The sequence below is a fragment of the Melopsittacus undulatus genome, chromosome 6 (genome assembly GCF_012275295.1).
Source record: "Melopsittacus undulatus isolate bMelUnd1 chromosome 6, bMelUnd1.mat.Z, whole genome shotgun sequence".
NCBI classification, from domain to species: Eukaryota; Metazoa; Chordata; class Aves; order Psittaciformes; family Psittaculidae; genus Melopsittacus; species Melopsittacus undulatus.
In genome coordinates, this window is record NC_047532.1 from 66,311,405 (window position 1) to 66,331,906 (window position 20,502).

General features: G+C 38.9%; 1 protein-coding gene across 2 annotated transcripts in view; it reads left to right on the plus strand.

Moving 5' to 3' along the window:
• The window catches only part of HS2ST1 (heparan sulfate 2-O-sulfotransferase 1), an 84,807-nt gene that overhangs the window by 46,504 nt on the left and 17,801 nt on the right, over positions 1-20,502 (plus strand). For both annotated transcript variants that reach the window (XR_004080219.2, XM_005146531.4), the window contains exon 2: positions 16,606-16,844. Coding sequence is in view for 1 of the 2 variants with exons in the window: in XM_005146531.4 (XP_005146588.1) it covers positions 16,606-16,844 (239 nt within the window). In the remaining variant the exon portion in view is untranslated. The remainder of the gene's footprint in view (positions 1-16,605; positions 16,845-20,502) is intronic.

Sequence of the window (20,502 nt, forward strand, 5' to 3'; positions counted from 1 at the left end):
AGTAACTTTCGTATCTGAATGAAATAAACAATGCATTTACTATTTTAGCCAAGACAGCTCATTACAGCTTATAATGAGTAAGTTTAATATGTTTCTGGGTCATGATCAGCTTTTGTGACAAATCTGTGAAGCTCTGTGGAGCTTCATTGACTTCTAGTGATGTTCAGCCAAAAGTAAGAATTCAAACCTAAGAAGTCTTTAACTGTAACTGAAATGCATTTTCTTGTGTGTTCTTTGGTGGACAGTTGGTTAGGTTTTATCTTGTGTTGTGTGCTTAAGGGTGAAAACATCATCTTACTTATGCCTATCTTATATGCAAGGGACTTAAAAGAATATGCATTAAAATAGGTTGCTCTGTCATAGGCATTTTGATGTTGGCTAATGGAAAATGTTGAGCATATTTTCCCCCTTCTTTTTTTATATAAGTTTCTGATAGAAAATCTGTAGCTAAATATCATTTTATGATTTCCATCTGTTCGTGTATAATAGTGTTCTATAATGCAGTCCAGATTGCTGCCCGATAGAAATGTCCTATAGCAGGAGATAGGCTTTCAAATGATTGTTGTACATACTAATTATTTTTCTAATGAATGCTTCATTTAATTCTGAACCAAAGTAACTAATTTTAAAGCCAGCTTCCTCCATGCAAAAATTCCCACTAATTAGCTAAGATAGTGCCTCACTTTTCCAGTGCCAACATACTTTAAAAGAAGGGTTTGAATAGTTGTACGCCATGGTAAAATAAGAGGGAAAGAAAAAGGCAGCAGGAAGAGAAAACTGTTGCTGAAATGGTTCTTAATAGCTAACTTCAGTGATCTCTGCAGTGTTTCCCAGATAGTGAGGAGTAAATTGAAGAGCACTGATGGTAACAGGTACCACTTTAATTCTGATAACTCAGGTCATTTCCTCAGGTATTAAGAGTAATTGATAAAACTGTTAAAACACACTAGCTTCTTCAAAGATGTATGTCAGCATTTGTTCTCAAATGAAAGTTTCCATACTTCACAGCTGGGAAGAAAGGCTTGGTAATGGGAACCAGGTGTATCCATATGGTGGGAAAACAAGGCAGCAAATGAAACAGCTTACCTCTGTTATTCATGCTCTTCATCATGTGTCAGTCTTGATTCTTGTGTGACTGTAAGTTACTGAAGGGGGATGGGACAAGATGTCATTTAAGGTCCTTTCCAACCCAACGTGATAAATAGTAAATTACTGTTTTTCTTTGTAACCTTTGCAATCAAGTTGCCTTTCAATATCTTTACTGTCTAGGAGTTCTCATCTTTCCCTTTTAATTATAATCTGAACAATAAAATTAACATAAAAATCATTTAAAGATTTACCACTTTAGGACTAACTTAGGGACAACTGTATTGTGTGGTGGATGGGCCAGGTTGCAGTCTGTGGCTTCCAAACTGGGCTGCAAGTGCCCATGAGTGGGAGAGCTTTGGAATAGCTGAAATAATTCTTACCAAGGGTTCTGGCTGCCCCAAAGGAAATGTGTTTTGGATCCATGTTGGATTTCCTTTCACCAGGACAGTTTGTTGTGGATGTTTTAATGGCCTGAACATGAATTTTTGTGTAGGGTTTGCAGCTCAATTTTAATCAATTCAAAAATGTTCTCTATGGACAAGCTATTTTCCTGCAGTTTATTTCCTGTGGCTGCAGGCTTTGCACAGGGTGACCCTTTGCAGATGAGGAGGGAATAATCCATTTGAAGTTCAGAAGTGGGAACTATTCATGGATATGTGGTCGTAAGGGTGTATGGATCTATCATTTTGTCAAATGAAAGCCATTGCATTCAGCTGCTTTTTTGATGAATCTACTGAATGAGTTAGTATCTGGGCTGAAAGCAGAGATTATTCTCAACTGCATATATCCACAACAGATGTGCAGAGACAGCGAGTCTGACTCCCACGGCTCTGCTGGGCTAGACAGCGCCATTAAACTGCTGTCAGTTACCCCATTGCCAGGCACATCACAGCGGCTTGCGACAGCTTTCCTCTGATGTAAGGGAGATGTCTGTTGTGTTCTGATGCAAAGTCATGTTTGCCTCCTTGGACAGAAGCAGCATGAAACTGCTTTGCTTCGAAGATGTTGAGAGCCATGATTTAAAACCAAAACCAAACCCCACAACACTTAACCCAACTTTTTTCCCTCTCTCTGAGCAGTTGTAAGGCATGGAAGTAAACCAGAGCTGTGGCAGCTCAGGTTTTTTTGGCCTGGAAATAAGTTATATTTTGAAATAAATCTTGCTATGTACATTGGTGTATATAATTTCTAGAAGTTAATAGATTGCTGCAATTTTAGCTCAGCTGGAGAGCAGGTTAAAAACAGTTTATGGGGCATACAAAAGCTAGTAAGTTCCAGTTATTCTGCATTTCAGTTACAATTAAAATGGCTTACGTGGCACATGTAAAGGCAAGTGAAATTTCTGCTACCTGTTGAATTTGCAGGCTTGTAACATTGACTAGAGAGGGAGGCCTTTTCTGTAGCCTCTGGAAGAAATGGCTACTGTTTTAACAGTATCCCAATTATCATTAGGCTAATTTGTCCACATTTGGGAACGTACAAGGGTGGCCACTTGGACAGAATAACCTCTTTTAAAGGTAACATAATTTTGCTGAATGAAATAGATAGCCATATATATTGACGTACAGCTCTGTATCCTGCTCGAGAGTTCTCTTCTTAGTTGGCCATGGGCTAGTAGCATACCAAGATGTGAAGTCTGGATCTATAACAATTTCAATACAGGACTGTCTTTTGATGAAACGTGACCCATTTTCTCATTGGTATGGTGATGTTTGAAACATAGTGAGAATTTTTACCCTGAGTCAGTTCTGATCCTGCAAATTGATTTCAGCCCATGATATCCTCTTCTTCCTGAGAAGAAGATGGCATGGTATGAACTAGGTGTCAAAAGAGGTGTGAAAATATTTTGTGGAGGCTGTTCAGAAACTAAGAGAAGTTACTTTTATCTGGGAGCATTAAAGTAAGAAGTCTTCAGAAGTGATTTTAGTATGAGCAAGGGAGGTATGTGTTTACAACTTACACACAGCCAAAGTGTTTCCTCCTTTTGAAGGATAAATTGTGTGTTGAATCAAAAGGCCAAGTGACATTGCACTTGAAAATGTGCAGAAGCAACATGGCTTTTATGTATGTCTTTAGAAAGGGTTTGTTGGTGTCAGGATTTGGGAGAAGTGCATTAATACTAGCCTGCCAAGCAAGCAGTGGAAATGTGATTCTTGCTCTATCTGAGCAGGTCATTACAAACCTCAGTGATTTATGGGAAACTGTGAGCAGAGGTGTATGATTATTATTAGCAAGGTGCCAAGAGTGTGTGAGGAGAGGCTATAGCTATCTGAAAGATATAGAGGGAGAAGATGTGTCAAAAACCCAAAATAGTTCAGAAGGCATGAGATAATGCAATTCAAGGAGACCAGCATGCAGATGCTATTCTGTAATGGGAACATTGTACTGCTAAATTATTTGTTACCAAACTTGGTAAGTTTGTGTATTATGTATTTCCAAGTACCAATTTACTGAACTCTTTTTATGGGAGCTTTCATTCTTTTTCCCCTACACAGCTGCTTGATTCCTTTGTATAGCCTTTTGAGAAGGGACATTTTTGTTTCCTTTAAGAAATGTCCAGTGAAAAGGGCACAAAGAGCTGATAATAACCTTAAAACTTAGCATGAATTCTTGTTGGGGTGTATCTAGGGTGGTGACTGTGGATATTAAGTGTGGGAGTATGCACCTTCTCATTATTACTTATCCTGGAGCTTCCCTTGAACCACATGGTACTATAAAGGGCTATTGCCTCTTGGCTTTTCTTCCCTCTTTTCTTCCAAACTTATGTCTGAATTATTCTTGCCACAATACAATGTCTTTGGACCTCTGTTAGTACATGGGTGGTTCCCTGTCTAATCACTGCAACTAAGTTTGCAGAGGATCATGAGTTAAAATCAATTTGTATTTTATATATTTTATATTTATATTATATATTTGTATTGTATTTCCTTATGTAACATGTTTCTAGGCAGTCTGTCTCATAGCAATAAGTCTTTTTCATGTTTTCCTCTGCTCACTCAGTCTGAAGAATAACTTCAGTGTGTGCCATGTTTCTGGAAGGTATTATATCTTCTCCCTGGAAACAGAATTCACCAGTGGTGTTTTTTGCTTTGAAGTATCCCAGACAAATAAACTATTTCTTACAAAAAACCTGTACCAATTAGTATGTCCTCCCGCAGAATCTAATAGTGTCATGTGTGTCCCCTTCCCAAGTAATTGCTTGGATTTGAATATCTCAAAGAAGCAACTTCCACTTCATATAGCAAAAAGGAAGACTTGAGTGTGGTTTTCCATATATGCTTTATTTGAGTTGCCAACAGATATTAAAATATACATATATCCTTACATGGTTAGAACTTGTTAACATAAAAATGAACTTTTCAACCTTACTATCCATAGGCACAAAAATAGTAATTGAGGCTAATGGAATTTGAGGATGGTGACTTAATGCAACAGCAAGGCAAATTTAAAATAGATGTATGGAAACCATCTGTGGTCCCTGAAGACTTAAAGCAACTCAGGAAATTTGGGGTTCATATATGGAGATATGGAGAACAGAGAGTCAAAGCTTGTTTTAGATGTCCTCAGTAGCTTTAATGCTGGTACTGAAAGGAAATGTTACAGCTGTACAGTTGCTTATGGGCTGTATAATACCAATACCTTCATCTTCGGCAAGAGCTCTTACTTCCCAGCGTCAGGCATCTTCTATGTTTGGAAACACAGGCCATGAAGTTTCAACAAGTCTTTGTTTCAAAACATGGTTTTAGCATTGCTACTCCTATCAGTGCTGGCCGTGTATTATATTCTTTACAATCAAATTGAAATCTCTGAAGTGGCTTGGTTTTGACAATTCCAAGCACTTTCTCTCTGAATGGCACAAAAAGGATTATTCCTTTACAGAGCTCTACAGGTTTCAGATGTATTAGAAATGGGTTAATGCTAGATTTTAGGCTATTGACTATTGTTGGAAGCAGATTATTTTGCTTGTATAAAATAAAATCAGACAATTTAAAGTCTTAATATCTCTATAAGATAATCTGAGCAAATATGGGAGTGTTCCTGGTAGTTGGTTTGGGTGGTTGGGTTTTTCTTTTCCAAGACCAGTCAGTATTTTATATCCTGTGCAATTCTACATCGACTGCCAGAAAAATTATACGCAAAGCTAAATTAACTGTCTATGTCCAGGGGCTTTCATAAAGTGAATATTTCAATTAATTTGAAATACTGAAAGAGAACCTTGATTCCTTTTTATTCTGGTCTTACTGTAGGAACTCTTTTGGAGTTAATTTCACTGGCATTGCATTATCCAGAATAACTTCCTGAAGTTCTGACTTTTACAAAGGTCAGTGGTGGTGTACCTCCTGAGAATGAAGAATTGTGGTCTTGTTTAGTCAGGAAGCATTGTTAGAGACTGATGAATACAAACCTATTGTATTCCTTACAGACCAAAGGCCTGACCAAGTGGTTAGAATGGGTTTTACCTTTTTGCAACAGCTACCTGAGATGCAGTGAGGGAATTGCTTGTTTTGTTTGTTCTGGTCAAATTTTGTCATGGAGTCCTCCTTGTTCAACAAAGAGCTGACTTGGGGAAAGAACAAAACATTTCTCATGCATGTAGGAAAAGAATTATTTTTAATTTTTATTGTATTATTTTTAATTAAAAAGCTGAATCCAATCTAAATAATGATTAACAGCCAGAGGCTTTTAGCAAGCAGCTGGAAGTGGGAAGTTCTTTGTGCAAAGCCACTTTCTTGCACACCTCACCAATCCTGGACTGTTTCTGTTTTTACCAGGAACAAGGAGCTCCATCTCACACTGACATAAAACTAGATAAAGCTTCTGCTTGTATAATTTTGATTTTGTTAATCAATATCTGCTGCAAAGAGGTTTGTAATAGTGCTGTTGGTATGCAACTCTATTTGAACTGAGTAGGACTGCCACTGGTTCTCAGCATGGAGATGGACATTGAAGGTTTGCATAAACTGGCTAGTTTTGTCACAAGTGTTTTCTAATGTGTGATTTCAAACTAATCCTGGGATTTCATCTGGGTTTCTCTCATGAGAGCCCAACTAAGCTTACAGGGTAGGGCTGGGGAGGACACATGTTGTGAGGACTGGAAAGCTTTCCTTTGTAATATTGCCTCTGTTGACTCCAGAAGTCCACTGGGCGACTGCTCCTTTTCATCCTCTGGAAGTCTGAGGGGAAGGGCTACCTTTACAGCAGGTGATGATTTTATTCAGAGCCAGGTAGATACTTGAGTGTGTTTGTTTTCCTAGTTCAACATGGGTATATGTTAAACCCAGGTGTGAAGAGGTGTAGGATGTAGAAAGAAGAGTTTACCAGAGTAGTTTAAAACCTAATTAATTTAGTGTTTACAGTATTTCTAGCATTTAATAATAATAATAAAAAAGGCTGTTTCTGGTACTTTCATTTACTTAAAATGGTTTTGAGATTCCTGAAATGTGATTTTTGGGCGATGTGTGTGTTGTTAGAGCTTGTATTTATTCATGCTTATCTTTCTCATCTCTGTCTCAGATGAGGTCTTTAGGCTGCAAACCTAAGATTGGAATGAAACAATAAAGCAGTATTTTGTAATGTATGTTGAGATTTAGTGAGCTACCAGATTTCTTGATTAACAATTCACTAAGAAAAAAAAGCTTTCTGGGGGAAAAAAAAAAAAAGACATACTTTTGATTTGTTCATGAAATAAGCAAAGTACAGAAGGCAATTGAAGTTCTTAAAATGAAGCTAAGAGCAAGATAAATGGTTTTCACAGAGAAAACAGAAAAATAGAATCAAGAGCTTGTCTAGTCAGTATTTAAGAAATGTAATTAAAATGAATTCTGTTATACCAGCAGTGGAGCTCATTCAGCATGCAGACATCTCTGTTTCTTTCCAATGACTTTACACAAACTCCTAGAACTACATTAAGGTTGGAAATCATGTTTATCACTGTAAATGCTTAGTCTGTACACAGCCAATGTTAATTAAGTAAATATCATGCTGTCAGTACTACGTAAAGTTATCATAAGGTTGTTCGTGGTTCTCTAATGTCCTGAGATTCCCAAGAAAACATTTAGATCTTCTACATTAACCACATCAGCTGCTGTTCTGACCAGAAGGCAATGCTGTTTGCTTTCTCCTTATTTTTATTTGGCTCCTAGACCAGTTGGAAATAGTTTGTTTCAAGATGAGGTCAGTTTAACCAAGAAATACGGAAACAAGGAAGGGTGTAAGCGTAAGGTGTTGGAAATAACAGTAGAACTTGCCACTTAGTTTTACTGAATGTGATGGTGACTTACTGCACTACAGCATTGTCTGTACATAGAGGTCTTTCAATGATGTTAACAGACAGTTTGGGATCCTTTTTGCTTTTATACTAACCAGTACCCTTTTAGGAAAAGTAAATAATTGTATGTCTGGAGAAAAGTTGTATAAAATAACAAAACAGTCTCCAGGCTACCTTACTAAATGGAGTCAGATGATCTATATTGATCTTGCTTTCCTTCATTATTTGAATTGGATTTTGCTTGAAGGAGTGACATGCACATTTGTATAGTGGAATGCTTGTGACAACTGTATCCCTGTAGAAAACAGTTCCATTAACTTTTCCTGCTAACACTGAATACCTACATTACGATATTAAGGCACTATAAATAAGAGCAAGACCTGCTGTTACATCCTCAGCTGTAGTTCATTGTTTGGAGAATAAGTCCCTGATTTCCAAGTATTTTTCATTGCTGTTACTGTAGTCACAGCGCTTCATAACAGTTTACTGACAGTTTTTGGGGTTTTAAAAAGCCATAAACCTTTTCCTTGTGTGATCCTTCTCTTTACAGCTGTCTGTTATTCAAGTTTCCTTGTGCTAAAGAAACCTGAAATTGCAAGTGACTGGGAGGAAAAAGCCATTGAATGGTGTCTATTGCGTTAGCTCTCGTGCTAATGAATTAACTTGAATTCAGCACTTGTGTCAAGATGACAATTCAGCCTCAATTTGGAGAGTTTATGGAGCTGTTTGTCTTGTGGTTATTTTTAAATCTCACTGCTACACTGTGTTGCCTAAATGTTTCTTACATATAAGTTTCTATGTAACTTTGTAATTAGTATCATTTGCAATACTCGGGAATCATAGTAGTAACACTATGGTTACAGCTGAAGATATGGTTTTAGTGTGCACCTTTTCAACTGCCTACAAATTTTTGAAGGTTTTGTAGTTGGTGGAATGAAACCTCCTTTTTTTTTTTTTCCCTGCTTTATTGGATGTTATTGTACAAAAATACCTGCAATAAGTCATTTCTTTTTTTTTTTTTCGGGGAGTAACCATGCTTGTTAGAGGAGCTAAGCTTAAATCTATAAATGCAATCTGGTGCCCTCAACATAAAAAGGACATGGAGCTGTTGAAGCAAGTCCAGAGGAGGCCACAATGATGATCAGGGACTGGAGCAGCTCTTGTATGAAGACAGGCTGAGAACATTGGGGCTGTTCAGCCTGGAGAAGAGAAGCTGCATGGAGACCTCAGAGCAGCTTCCAGTGTCTGAATGGGGCTACAAGGATGCTGGAGAGAGACTCTTCATCAGGGACTGTAGTGACAGGAGAAGGGGTGATGGGTTCACACTGAAACAGGGCAAGTTCAGGTTAGACCTAAGGCAGAAGCTCTTCCCTGTGAGCGTGCCCAGGGAAGCTGTGGCTGCCCCATCCCTGGCAGTGTTCAAGGCCAGGTTGGACAGAGCCTTGAGCAACATGTTCTAGCATGAGGCATCCCTACCCATGGCAGGAGGGTTGGAACTGGATGATCTTAAGGTCCTTTTGAAGCCAAACCACTTGATTCATGTGATCTGTGACTTCTCATGGGGTTTTGTTTAGCTTTGCTCTTCCTGGGACAACTTGAGATGTAGACCCTTACTTGTTGTATGTATTCGAAAACTAAAATACAGATTGACTTCATAGTACATGTGTGGTATGTCTGGTCTTGTATCAAAAAAGGGCCACAACTTAGCATAGTTTTTCATTAAAGTATTCCGCCCAACAGAATGCTGAAAGAAAAAATGTGGAAGGCTGTATGTTAACTGTAATAAACAAACATTGGTCAGAGCTTAATCTTTAAATACTCTCTTTCCTACAAAATGCAGGTGATCAACTAATAAATTTGCAGGAAAATGAGAAATGGAAGCTCTGATGTTAAAAACAGCTTGGATGTATATGTGGGACAGTGATTTCACTGTTGGGTGAACTTTAGTTTAATATCACATCCTTAACAATACTGCACACTAATCAATATGCTTCTGCCTACTATGTGTTCAAAATGAAGCCCTGGCAAAAATGCTATCTTGAAATTAAACTGCAGGTATCGTGCTTGTGAGACTATATATAGCAGGTTTTTTAGCATCACTACTTCTAATGTTTAGGTAGGTACTGCATTAGATTTTAGTTAAGGATCTCAGTACCTAGCTGGAGGTGCCTCCTTGCTGGTCTTTGAATTTGGATGCATACTAATTCCAGTATGCATTTGTTGGAGTTTAAAGCTTGGCGTTTGAATACAATCCTCCTCTGTTTGGACTGCTCTTTTTGCTTCCAGTCTGACTATTAACCAGTCAAAACTAGTAAAGAAAATGTTGTGGCAATGTTGGTGACTTTATTTGTTCACTGAACTGCTGGGCCTTATTACAGAGAATTTTTTATACCTGTATCTTTTAATGCCTTACTGGGGGAAAAAAACAAGCTGGATTTAAATTTCTACAGTTAGTTACTGAATCTCTTGACACTAAAACAATTGAATTCTTAAGAAGGGGAAGGAAGATAATAGGGATTTTGAACTGACTTAAAAAACCTCTTCTGGCATGATTTGTGCTCTGTTTCCTGCCTTGTATGTGCTATGTCCATGATTTTCACTTGTAGGTTAGAGCTTGTGTATGCTCAGGCTGTCCTGGAATTTGAGGACTTTTTAAAGACAAACCTTAAAGGTTTTAATGGATCTTTGATAAGTTGCTTTAAGATAGCTGGATTTGCAAGGGAGACCAACAGTCTCTTTTGTCTGAAATGCAAATAGTTAAAATATCTTAAGGGTTAAGATATTTTTAAGTAGGTAATTTGTTCTGAGCTGTGCCAAAAAATATCTAAGAAGAAAGCAAAATGTCAGAGTTATTCTTTTCAACTAGAGCAGCTTCTGGCTGTTGCGTATGGCATTAGCAGTGATTTCCACAAGTGTGGTTCCCGGGATGGTGTCTGTTAAGCAGAGTATCTGAAGATGTTAAATGATTGGCAGTGGTGTGTGTGCGTGTGGGGCAGGAACGCAATGGGACCATCTCACCTCTGTCTGGAGGCAGTTGCCTGCTGCTTGAGTACCAGTGTTCTCACCGGCATCAGGTTTCACTGAAAGAACTGAATTGAAATTGCAGTTTTGTTTCTTAGCAATCCTTTTGTTATCTATCTTAATAACAATTTGGTACGATGGGGGTAAAGGCGCCTGTGTTATGTTGTTTCACATTCAAATCGTGTTTGCTTTACCAGCAGAAAATCACTCGGCTCTGATAAACAGAGATGGTGCAAGATTGGCAGTTTGTATTTCTATCAAATAGCCAGCGTTTTGCTTTCCTTGTTTCTTAATGTTGATTTTAATATGTGTTATTTACATATGCTAATGGCAAAAATAATATTGAATGGAAATTTTAAGGATGGTCACTTAGAGATAACAGTAAGGAGTCACACTTGAGGGAATCCGGAGTCCTCTGGACTGGTTTTAAGAGCACTTCAATTACTGGAGCAGGAAGGTAGGGTTTGCTGTGCTTTACTGACCTCCCCACCCGCCCTAGTGGCTCACCCAGAATTGCCTTTGAGAGTAATAAATGTTCGTTCATTAGCAATAAAGAGACATCAAGCTTCATGGAGTATTTTTACTGAGGGGGAAAAAAAGTAGGAGAAACCAAAAGCTTGCCCAGAATACGTGTTGGTTTTTTAAAGTCATGAAGCTGCTAAAGAACCGACGTAATGGTTCTGCTGTTAGCATCTAGAGTAGGATAGAGTTGTTATTCTTAAAGGTCTTTGAAAGAGTTGGTATGTTAATACTGATGCCTTGGACAAATTTATCTTCAGGTGTTTTTTATTAATTTGAGCTATATTTTTCCTGCAGTTTTAATTGGGTATAGTGACATAAATCCTCCATGGCCATAAATTGTCATAGCACCATTGATTCTTTCCTCCTCTGCATCCCCAAAGTGTTGATACCCACATACATCAGCACTGTGCTGGTTTATAAGTAGTATGCTGCTAAACAGCTCCCAGAGGAGGCAGCGTTTCAGTGAAGGATGAAGGCTATGTGTGTATGGTGGGTGTATGTAATTCCAAAATGAACTGGGACATTAACTTTGCTACGTAATTATGGCTCAATTTTAAGCTGCTGTTTAGTTTTCATTCTTCATCAGAGGAGAAAGGAGTCAATAGTGAGTAGGTTTTTGGTCCTGCTTGGGTTCAGTATTTAGGCCAGTCATGTGTTTAATGCAGCTTTTGGGCAGGGAAACAGCTTGAGAGCTGCTCAGTGCCTCAGGCTACCAGCTGCTTGCCTAATTGGCCTGGGAGCACAGTGGAAAGAAAGCTGAGACACCAAGTCAGCTGGCTTTCAATGTTATTCCCAACTGGAAGAAACCTGCTTATTGGGTTGAAGTGTCATCGACTCTTATAGGTACATAGCAACTGTTTGCTCAGGGATGGTGCCATCCATTGTAGCTGTCCAGTTCCTTTGCATCAGGTCAGCATGAGTGAAGTTTGAATCTCTATCTTTTCTTCTGTTGGGCAACACTTGAAGGTTATGAGGTAAAAAATACTTTAGGACTGAGCCTTTGCTTGTCTGAGTGGGAGGTTTCAGAAGGAAGCATGGCAGGCAAATAAGACACATTGTGGAGAGAGCCTGAATAATATCCATAGATACATACAGAAGAAAATAGAGGACAAAGAGCGTAGCTTGGGGAAGTAGAGCTGTATGCTCTGAATGATTCTTCCACATACTCGGTTAAGTTGACTTTGACAGCTAGTGAGGCTCAAAATGTGTCCTTCATCAAGAGTGGTAATTGCTAAGCTATAGGGGAAAGAAGAGTTTCTAGTTTTGATAGATTTTCTTGTTAAAAAAACCCCAGGAGGTTCTTGCAGTCTTGTGGAAAATGTAAGGAATTTGAATGATTTGGGTTTTTTAACCTTTAAGTTGTTAAAATCCATGCCACTCTCTTTTCTTTGGGAAGATAATATTTTGTATGTAGTAAACACTTGGATTTGAAGTAAATGCTAATAAACTTGTTTTACCTAAGACATTCATCTCTTTGAATGTGCAAGGAATGTAGACTGCTTATAAACACAGTGATTTGTTTCTATAATTATGTAAATACTGTTTAGTTGAGTTTTGATTCAGAGAAAACTCCAGAAACAAACTCGCCAACAAAGTTTTAAGTTGACAAGCAGGTATTCTTTATTCTGACGCGAGGAGCCACGGGGGATAGCTCCACCTAGATGCAGGGTTAGGGGGGTTATAGGAGAGCTCCCCTTAGTCAGGATCAATGTACAAACTGCAAAGGGTTTGGACACTGGAAATGGGAATGTCCACAAGGAAAACAACAAATTCAGTTGACCACTGAATTGAAATTAGATTGACGGGGACCTGGGGAATATACCCTAGCGTATCCACTGGTTAAAATCAAGCTAGGGGCCACAGAAAAAGAAGTGAATTTCTTATAGATACTGGAGCAACTTACTCAGTTCTGAACCAAGATCTGACACTAAAAGGAAAAGATTCTCAATCAGTTTTTAAGTATTTTTATAGGTATGTATGGGTCTGGTGCATTTTCACAGGTGATTTTTATTAGCCGAGATTCTAACAAAGTAGGGCCAAGCAGTCATAGAATCCCAGACTGGTTTGGGTTGGAAAGGACATTAAGATCATCCAGTTCCAATCCCTGCCATGGGCAGGAACACCTCACGCTAAAGCAGGTTGCTCCAAGCCCTGTCCAGCCTGGCCTTGAGCACTGCCAGGGATGGGGCAGCCAAACCTTCTCTGGGCACCCTGTGCCAGCACCTCAGCACCCTCACAGGGAAGAACTTCCTTATATCCAACCTTAATCTCCCCTGTTTAAGTCTGAACCCATTACCCCTTGTCCGATTACTCCAGTCCTTGATGAAGAGTCAATCAAACTTGGTCTCTCTGTTTCTCTCCAATTAATAACTTTAAAAACTGTTGACAAACAGTTTTGACTTGAAAGGGCAGCAGTCTTGATAAATAATTGTGCAGTTTTCTGTACTCAGTGTTGTCATACAGATTGTGTGGGTTGTCAGTGCTTGTGCTGAAGGAGAAAAGTTGCAGATTAGATGTTTTTTCTCTGGTAGCATCTGACTGGCAAATCAACTTGTTGCTAGCAATGGTATTTGCTGGTTTATTGCTACAAGAGGATGGCTCAAGAAATATAAGATGCTGTCAGTTACACAAATGTGATAAAGGAGGATTTCAAAGAATACATAGACAAATAGCTGAGGAAACAAACTGCTTCTGCAGCTTATAAACAGCTACTTCTGCCAACTAAAGGCTTTCTGCAAGTAATTCATCTGCTGGTAAATAACCAATGTAGCAACCTTTATTACGCTGATCATATCTGGTACTGCCTGTGTGTAAACTGTTCTCGCAGTTGATGGAAGTTGGCATGCAGGACAACTGCAGATGACAGAACAGCATTTTCCCCAACTGTATAGTAATTGGATTATTTGTTACAGTGAACCTAATCAGGCAGGAATAAAAAAGTGGGAGACAGAATATTTTATGCCTAAAAATTACCCTGTATTATATTACTATGAAAATCTGCCTGGTAGTCAAAGTACCACTTGCTTAAGTGTTGCTTATCTTTTTAAATCAATGGAGTTAATTAGTATCAAACTTGGTGCAGACTCTCTTAACCCTGTTTAGACATTTGGCTCCTGTTCATTTTGCCTAGATGTTTTCCTTACAAAATCAAGTTTAAATCGAGTGCAATGAAAGCAATAAGACTGTAGGACTTAATTTTATCCACGGGATCTCTGATAGGAAAGATATTACCTAAAGTGGTTATTTATTTCAGTGAAGCTGTTCCAACCTTATATAGACAAGTTCTCCTAATCAAAGTTAATCAGGAGACTTTTGGTAAACAAAATATATTTAATAAATAGTTAGCATCATCTTCCTCTGTATCTTCCACATGTAGCGTCATTAAAGCATGCATTGCATTTTCTGCCGTACTTCTAAAAACATATAAGCAATGTTATAAGTCAGGTTAGACACATTGACTTTGCTTCTCACTAGCTTTAGCTTCCCTTGCTTTTCAGCAATTTACATTGTGCACATTATCTCAGCTTTTGGTTTCTAACTTTTGCAGTGATTTCAGTTCTTTATCATAAGGATTAGTTTTCGTTTTAATTTAAAATTGAAAGCCTCCTTGTCTTCGATAATAGAACTGTCTGTGTACTTCACACTTGGGAAGGTTCTCCTCCTTGCTTGGGTTTTTGCTTTCCCCTCCCACAAAGTTGCAGGTGATTGTATGCCATAGCCTTTCTGCTAATTGCATCTAATTATGCATCTTTTATATCTTATGTATAGCCTTTAAAGTGCACTTACCACACTAATTCTTGAATCATCGTGGTTTCAAATACCTCATTAGAGGAACACTTCACTTCTCCTGCAAGTCATGCCTGTTTGTCACAAATGTTTACTTCTCACAGAAAAGGGGAGGCTTCTTTCCACACCAGCCAGCTTCATCAACCCTGGAGTTCTGTGCAATTATTCAAATCTAGCTGAGATCTACTACTGCTCTGGTGTAGAAAATACAAATTTAATTTGTTTCATTTTAGCCTTTCAAGGTGGTATTCCATATCCATGTAGCCCTGGGCAGCCATGTGGCTAACTATGTCCCCTACCAAATGCTTGCTCTAATCGCTTACTGGCAGGAAGGGGAGAGTTGCTTGTCCTTTCTTGTTGTAACTGTCTTCACATAGATGAAACCTGAGTCTGTTGCCTCATCTCTTTCCAAAATAGGACGTTTGCCAGCAGTGATGGGAGAGGTAGCAAACGGGAAAAGAAAGAGCAAAAACTGTGATTGATGTAGTGGGGAGCAACAGATGTCATGTGGAAAATTGAGATATACTCAATAAGAATTTTCTACAAACATTTTCATACTGATGTAACTTAGTTATGGGGTGTGAGATACGAGCATATGAGAGAGTGAGTGAGTTTAAGCTTTGAAGCATTTCAGACAGATGGAAGTTTGTGGCTGAAGACAATTTTTGTGGAACTACAGGCTAGTGATGTTCACAGCTTAATGATTCTGCTTTAAGAGCGATTTTACGTTATAATTAAAGAGGTGTGGTGAAAGAATAGAAGGAGCTGGGTTACAGAAAGCAGGGGAAATAAAGGCCAAGAGTTGCTGCTGTTAAAAGCTTGTCATCCAGAAAGAGCTGTACCCTGTGTAAGAACATGATACAGAGAATTACAGGTTACTCTTGTGGTACTGACTTCAGCTTGCACTGTTAGCCAACACAGATTTCTTTGAATACATTATTGAAGGCAGTATCACAATAAATGAATCAGAAAAGATGCTTTGACATCTGTATTACAAATTGTGTTAAAGTGCATACTTACCCAGGACAGAATAAAGCTATGTCTGGATCAGCACAAAGAAACTGATATTCAGCAGCAGCAAAAAAAACCCCAAAATGCTGTAATACTGTGGGTTTTATTTTCCAAATAGGCTTTTAGCACTTGAAGCAGAGCTCAATTACTTAGGGTATTGCCCTTTGTATAAAAGGAAGAATGGTTTATTTGCAGTGTACTCACCTTGCCAAAATGACTTGTTCATAGCTTGCTTTTCCATGGTTCTTTCTTTTTGATGTATTTGATGTATTTCAGTACTCAGAGATCGCTGTTCACCTTGATGTTAACTGATTTGTAAGCACCTCTTGCTTCTGTTCTTGTCAAACTTGAAATTAATAAATCTAATTGAATTTTTGCAAACACATTTATTGTAATGCTTTACACTTCGGGCTTGTATCAGTTGAAATACCAAAACAGTGGTTTCAGCTGGATACTGGTGCCTTTAAACAGTTAGCTGACTAAATCTGTAGTGTTGTTATTTCTCCTGATTTCAGCAAATTGCTTGAATTATTCCTTCTATTATCATTTTTAATAGGTGTTTTATAGAAATTATTTTGGACATTTTGGGTACGTCACAATTTTGATAGTGCATTATAGGCATTCTTCGTTAGAGACGATGGCTTTCAGTAACATTAGTGTGAGTCATAGAATATGGTATGTGTTCCCTAAGGATACTGTTTTCTAGTCTATGTGTTCTGCGTTAGTCTAACTCACCTTGTATCATTCATATATAGATCAAGTTTTGCTTCAGATGTGTGATATAATGACAGCGTTTCCTTTATTGCTGAGGAGTTACTGCTTTTCACCAGGTTATTTGCATTCAATGCTTTGAACTTCAAAACTGGTGATATTTACATTGAAATGTTGTATTTGCCATCCTTTAACAGAAAGAGCTATTGCAAGACATGAAGTCAGAGAAATAGAACAACGTCATACAGTAGATGGCCCCCGACAAGATGTGGGATTGGATGAAGAAGATGATGTGGTGATTATTTACAACCGAGTACCTAAGACTGCCAGCACTTCCTTCACAAATATTGCCTATGATCTTTGTGCGAAGAACAAATATCATGTTCTACATATCAATACAACCAAAAATAATCCTGTTATGTCTCTGCAAGATCAGGTAAGCTGCTGCATCTGGGAGGGAGGTCTTTGTTAAACAGGGGGGAAGTACAGAAAATGTTTTCCTATTGCAAACTTATCTGGAACTGGCTTTTATGTCACATTTTCCAATATAAGTGAATTCTAATGCATTTAAGTTTTCTTTGTAAAGAATTAATGTTATTCATTAAATAATAAGTTTAGGTTTTTGCTGGGCTACTGGAGGAGGTAAGTATCTGTTGATCAGCTGAAAACAAAGCCAAAAGGAGCACAGCTAGGGCAGAAATGACCTTTGTTGTTACAGCTGTAAAAGTTTATTGTATTGTCAAATGTCTGCCTTTTGGCTGTGTAATAGTATTTGCCTGTCATCTCCACCTGCAGTGAATGCAGTCCTATGTGGTTTCCTCTATGAGTAGTGCAGGCACTGTGCCCTGCTGTCAGGGCTATGTTTCCGTCTTTGATACTAGGTCTGGTCATGTCTCACAGGTATAAGGAAGTGATTGTAAATAACTTAAACTCTAAAGGATGGGGCACTTTGCATTCGCTTAAATCTCTCATTAGTATCAGTGTAGTCCCAGGCTAGAAATGACCATGGCTACCACTGCATCAGATGATGAGTATTAAAAAAGACGATGAAGGATCAGTGCTCTGTTTTTCTTGGGGCGGGGTATGCTGGGGGAGGAGGGTCTTTTTGTGTAAGTAGTCTGGGTTTGCTCATGGTGAGTACACATTCAGGGAACTCAGGTCAGAGGTCTGACACATCACTATGTCATCAGCCCTGTCTGTAAAACAAAGGTTTCCACACTCAGGAATATGCAGCTGGTTGTATGCCGATGATCTTAAGTTGATATGCAGCAGAGGCAGGAGCTGTTCTGCATTGCAGCACATCAGCACTGAGGCTTCCAGCTCCTTTAAGTGCATGCCTACAGGCAGAAGCAGATCAGCACAGCTGCTGGAGCAGTGCAAGAGGAAGCAGATGGTAACAAACCTTCCAATTTTAGTTCTCTGTGTTGGAAAAAGGTTGAGGTAGGATCTATGTGCAGGGGATACTGAATGTACTTGAGACAGAACCTCTTTTTTGATAGTGGGGTTGTGTTATTGTTGAGTTTTTGATGGTGTGAAATCTTTTCCTAAACATGAAGGTGATACAGTCATACGTGGTTACTGAGATTACCAAGAGTCAACCTGATAGCCAGCCCCATAGTCTTGTCTGCTGTGTAGAACAAGAAAGGCTTGTGCATTAACAGCAGAGTGAGTTTTCAAAAGGAGATTTATCAAGCCTGTATCTGTTAGTTAAAAATCATACTCAAGTCAGTCACACTTAGAGCTGCATTTCCAAGCACAAGTTCTGTTGCTGTCAAGGTGTCTCTTTGAAATGTGGGGGTCTGCCCTGAAGACTGGGAAAGTGAGTCATTGGTGGTATACATTTGTTCTTTACTGGCTTAGTTTTGCCTAACAGAAACTCTCTTCCTCATTTTCCCTCTAATATAAGAGGGAATATTATAATACTACCTATTAAAAGACGAAAATCTATCAGTGCTGACCATGTATACAATATTGACAGTTCTACCTTCATTTGATACCATGCCATTGTCCAAGGTGGTAAGTTATGTTGTTTAATTAGGGAATTGTTACTCCTCTTCTTTGGTAGCCATTAACTGGGAAATGCTGCCAATGAAAACCTTTACATATTTCATAGTTGTTCAAACAAGAATATTTGTTTATCTATAGTATATCGAGATAGCAACTTGCCATTATAAGTGATAAAGCAGAATTCTGGAGATGACAAGTAGCTGGTGAGGTTTATTCTTTGTGGGCTTGGATTTGCTTGAAGTACATGCCGCCTTCATCAGTATAGCTCACTTGAGTGCATTAGCTGTATATGCACCAGTAGTAAAATACATAGACATATAGAGACAAAGTTGTTTGATCAGTGATACTGTTTGTTAAAGCAAATCTCCCTAAGCAAGGTGAAGATTGCATTGGGCCTGACAGAGATTTGTGTAACAGTGAGCCCTCCATTGTGCAGTACTTGTGCTGTTCTCGTTCCAAACTGCTCTAAATCTGTAACAGTTTTTAAGCTCTCTGTCCATAGGTGAAACGTTTACTTGTTGACTGCAATCTGCAAAAAAAAAAAAGCCTGTTTAAAAGCCACTCCAAATACAATCCGTATCTGATTTGAGATAATCCAGTCAGAGTCCCTAACACATCCATTTTAGTTTCAGATGGAACTTGTCCCAGCAAGCCCTCCTTTCTTTTGCAGCTTCTCTGACAGCAGGATCCTGGGAACTGCCCCTCTTTCCGCAGGCTGGGCCTTTTCTTTGCAGTAACCTAAGTGCCATGTTGCCCATGTTGCATTTTGACCTGTGTGGTCTGCAACAAAAACACTGGGCTTTCATTAAATCAGAGTAGGTTTTTCTGGGACTTTATTTATTTCTTGCATGTTTCAGTACTGGTGCTTTTTGTGGCCATAAGGATGCCTGTATTATGGCTCACAGGGTGGCATACCAGCCACACAAACTTCAGCTTTGTTGTTACGTGATGAGACTGTCATCTAAAACATGTAAAATGAAATTACTGTTCTGTCTTCCAGCGTAAATCTATGATACAGTGTTAGAAAAGGGGATGTAAGAACACATTCTCTGTACTGCTATTGTGAACATAGAAAAGCCATGGTACAGTTATCAGCTTGCTATTTTCTGTTCCTCATTCTTTTTTCTCCTCCAGTTTCTCTCTCCATTTTTGTCAAAGGAGCACCTCAAAATGTATAATCTTGCTTCCAAATGTATTCTAAAGCAGTGACCTCTCAGAGGATAGTGCACTTGTACTGATTTCAGTTCCACTTCCAACAATGACTGTCTGAGGTGGAACGAGGAAAAGGTTGGAGTGACTGTTAGAAGTACTCTCATGTGCTCCTGAACACAGTTAGGTGGCCTAGTGAGCACTATTGTCCACTGCTGTACTTGGGCCAGTTACAGAATCACACAATGGTTTGGGTTGGAAGGGACCTTGAAAGATTATCTAGTTCAGCCTCCAAGGTTTCAAGGGGTTTCCACCATCCATGTGCTCCATACCCGTGAACTTTGACACAAATTGTGAAAATAGGGAGTTTAAAGCCTAATCTATTCAGCCTTTCTTGCACCCCCTGAGCCTCCTTGTGACCCTTCCATGTTTCAGTACTTTCAGTTGAGAAAGAACTGTTCATGCAAGGCTGGAACATGTTTATGCCTGGCTGCACCACAGCTGAACTGGTGAACTCTGTCTTTTCACTATCTTACAATATTGCTTCTCAGATGCCTTTGCCTTTAGCTTGCTTGTGGTTTCTTATGGCATGCATACAAAGGTGTGCCGCTAGCCTGTTTCCAATGTTCCTAAACTTCTGATTTAGAGCAGTCTTATTTGACAGTCTTATTAACTGTCTTATTTGACAGTTTGGATAACTAAGCTACCAGTGCCTTCCTGCAGAGGGATTTCCATTCAGTCATCCCATTATGCTTGGTCTTGAAACCTGAACTGAGATTTCTTTTAATGAGGACACTGTGTCAGTTGGTCTTAAGTCATACTTGAGTGGAAAATCCTCATGTGTCCTCACCAGGCTGTGCTGGTGGTATTCATCCCCCAGTTATTCGTAATTTTGAGTCAGTTATTCAGCAGTTGACAAACAAAACTAGAATATAATG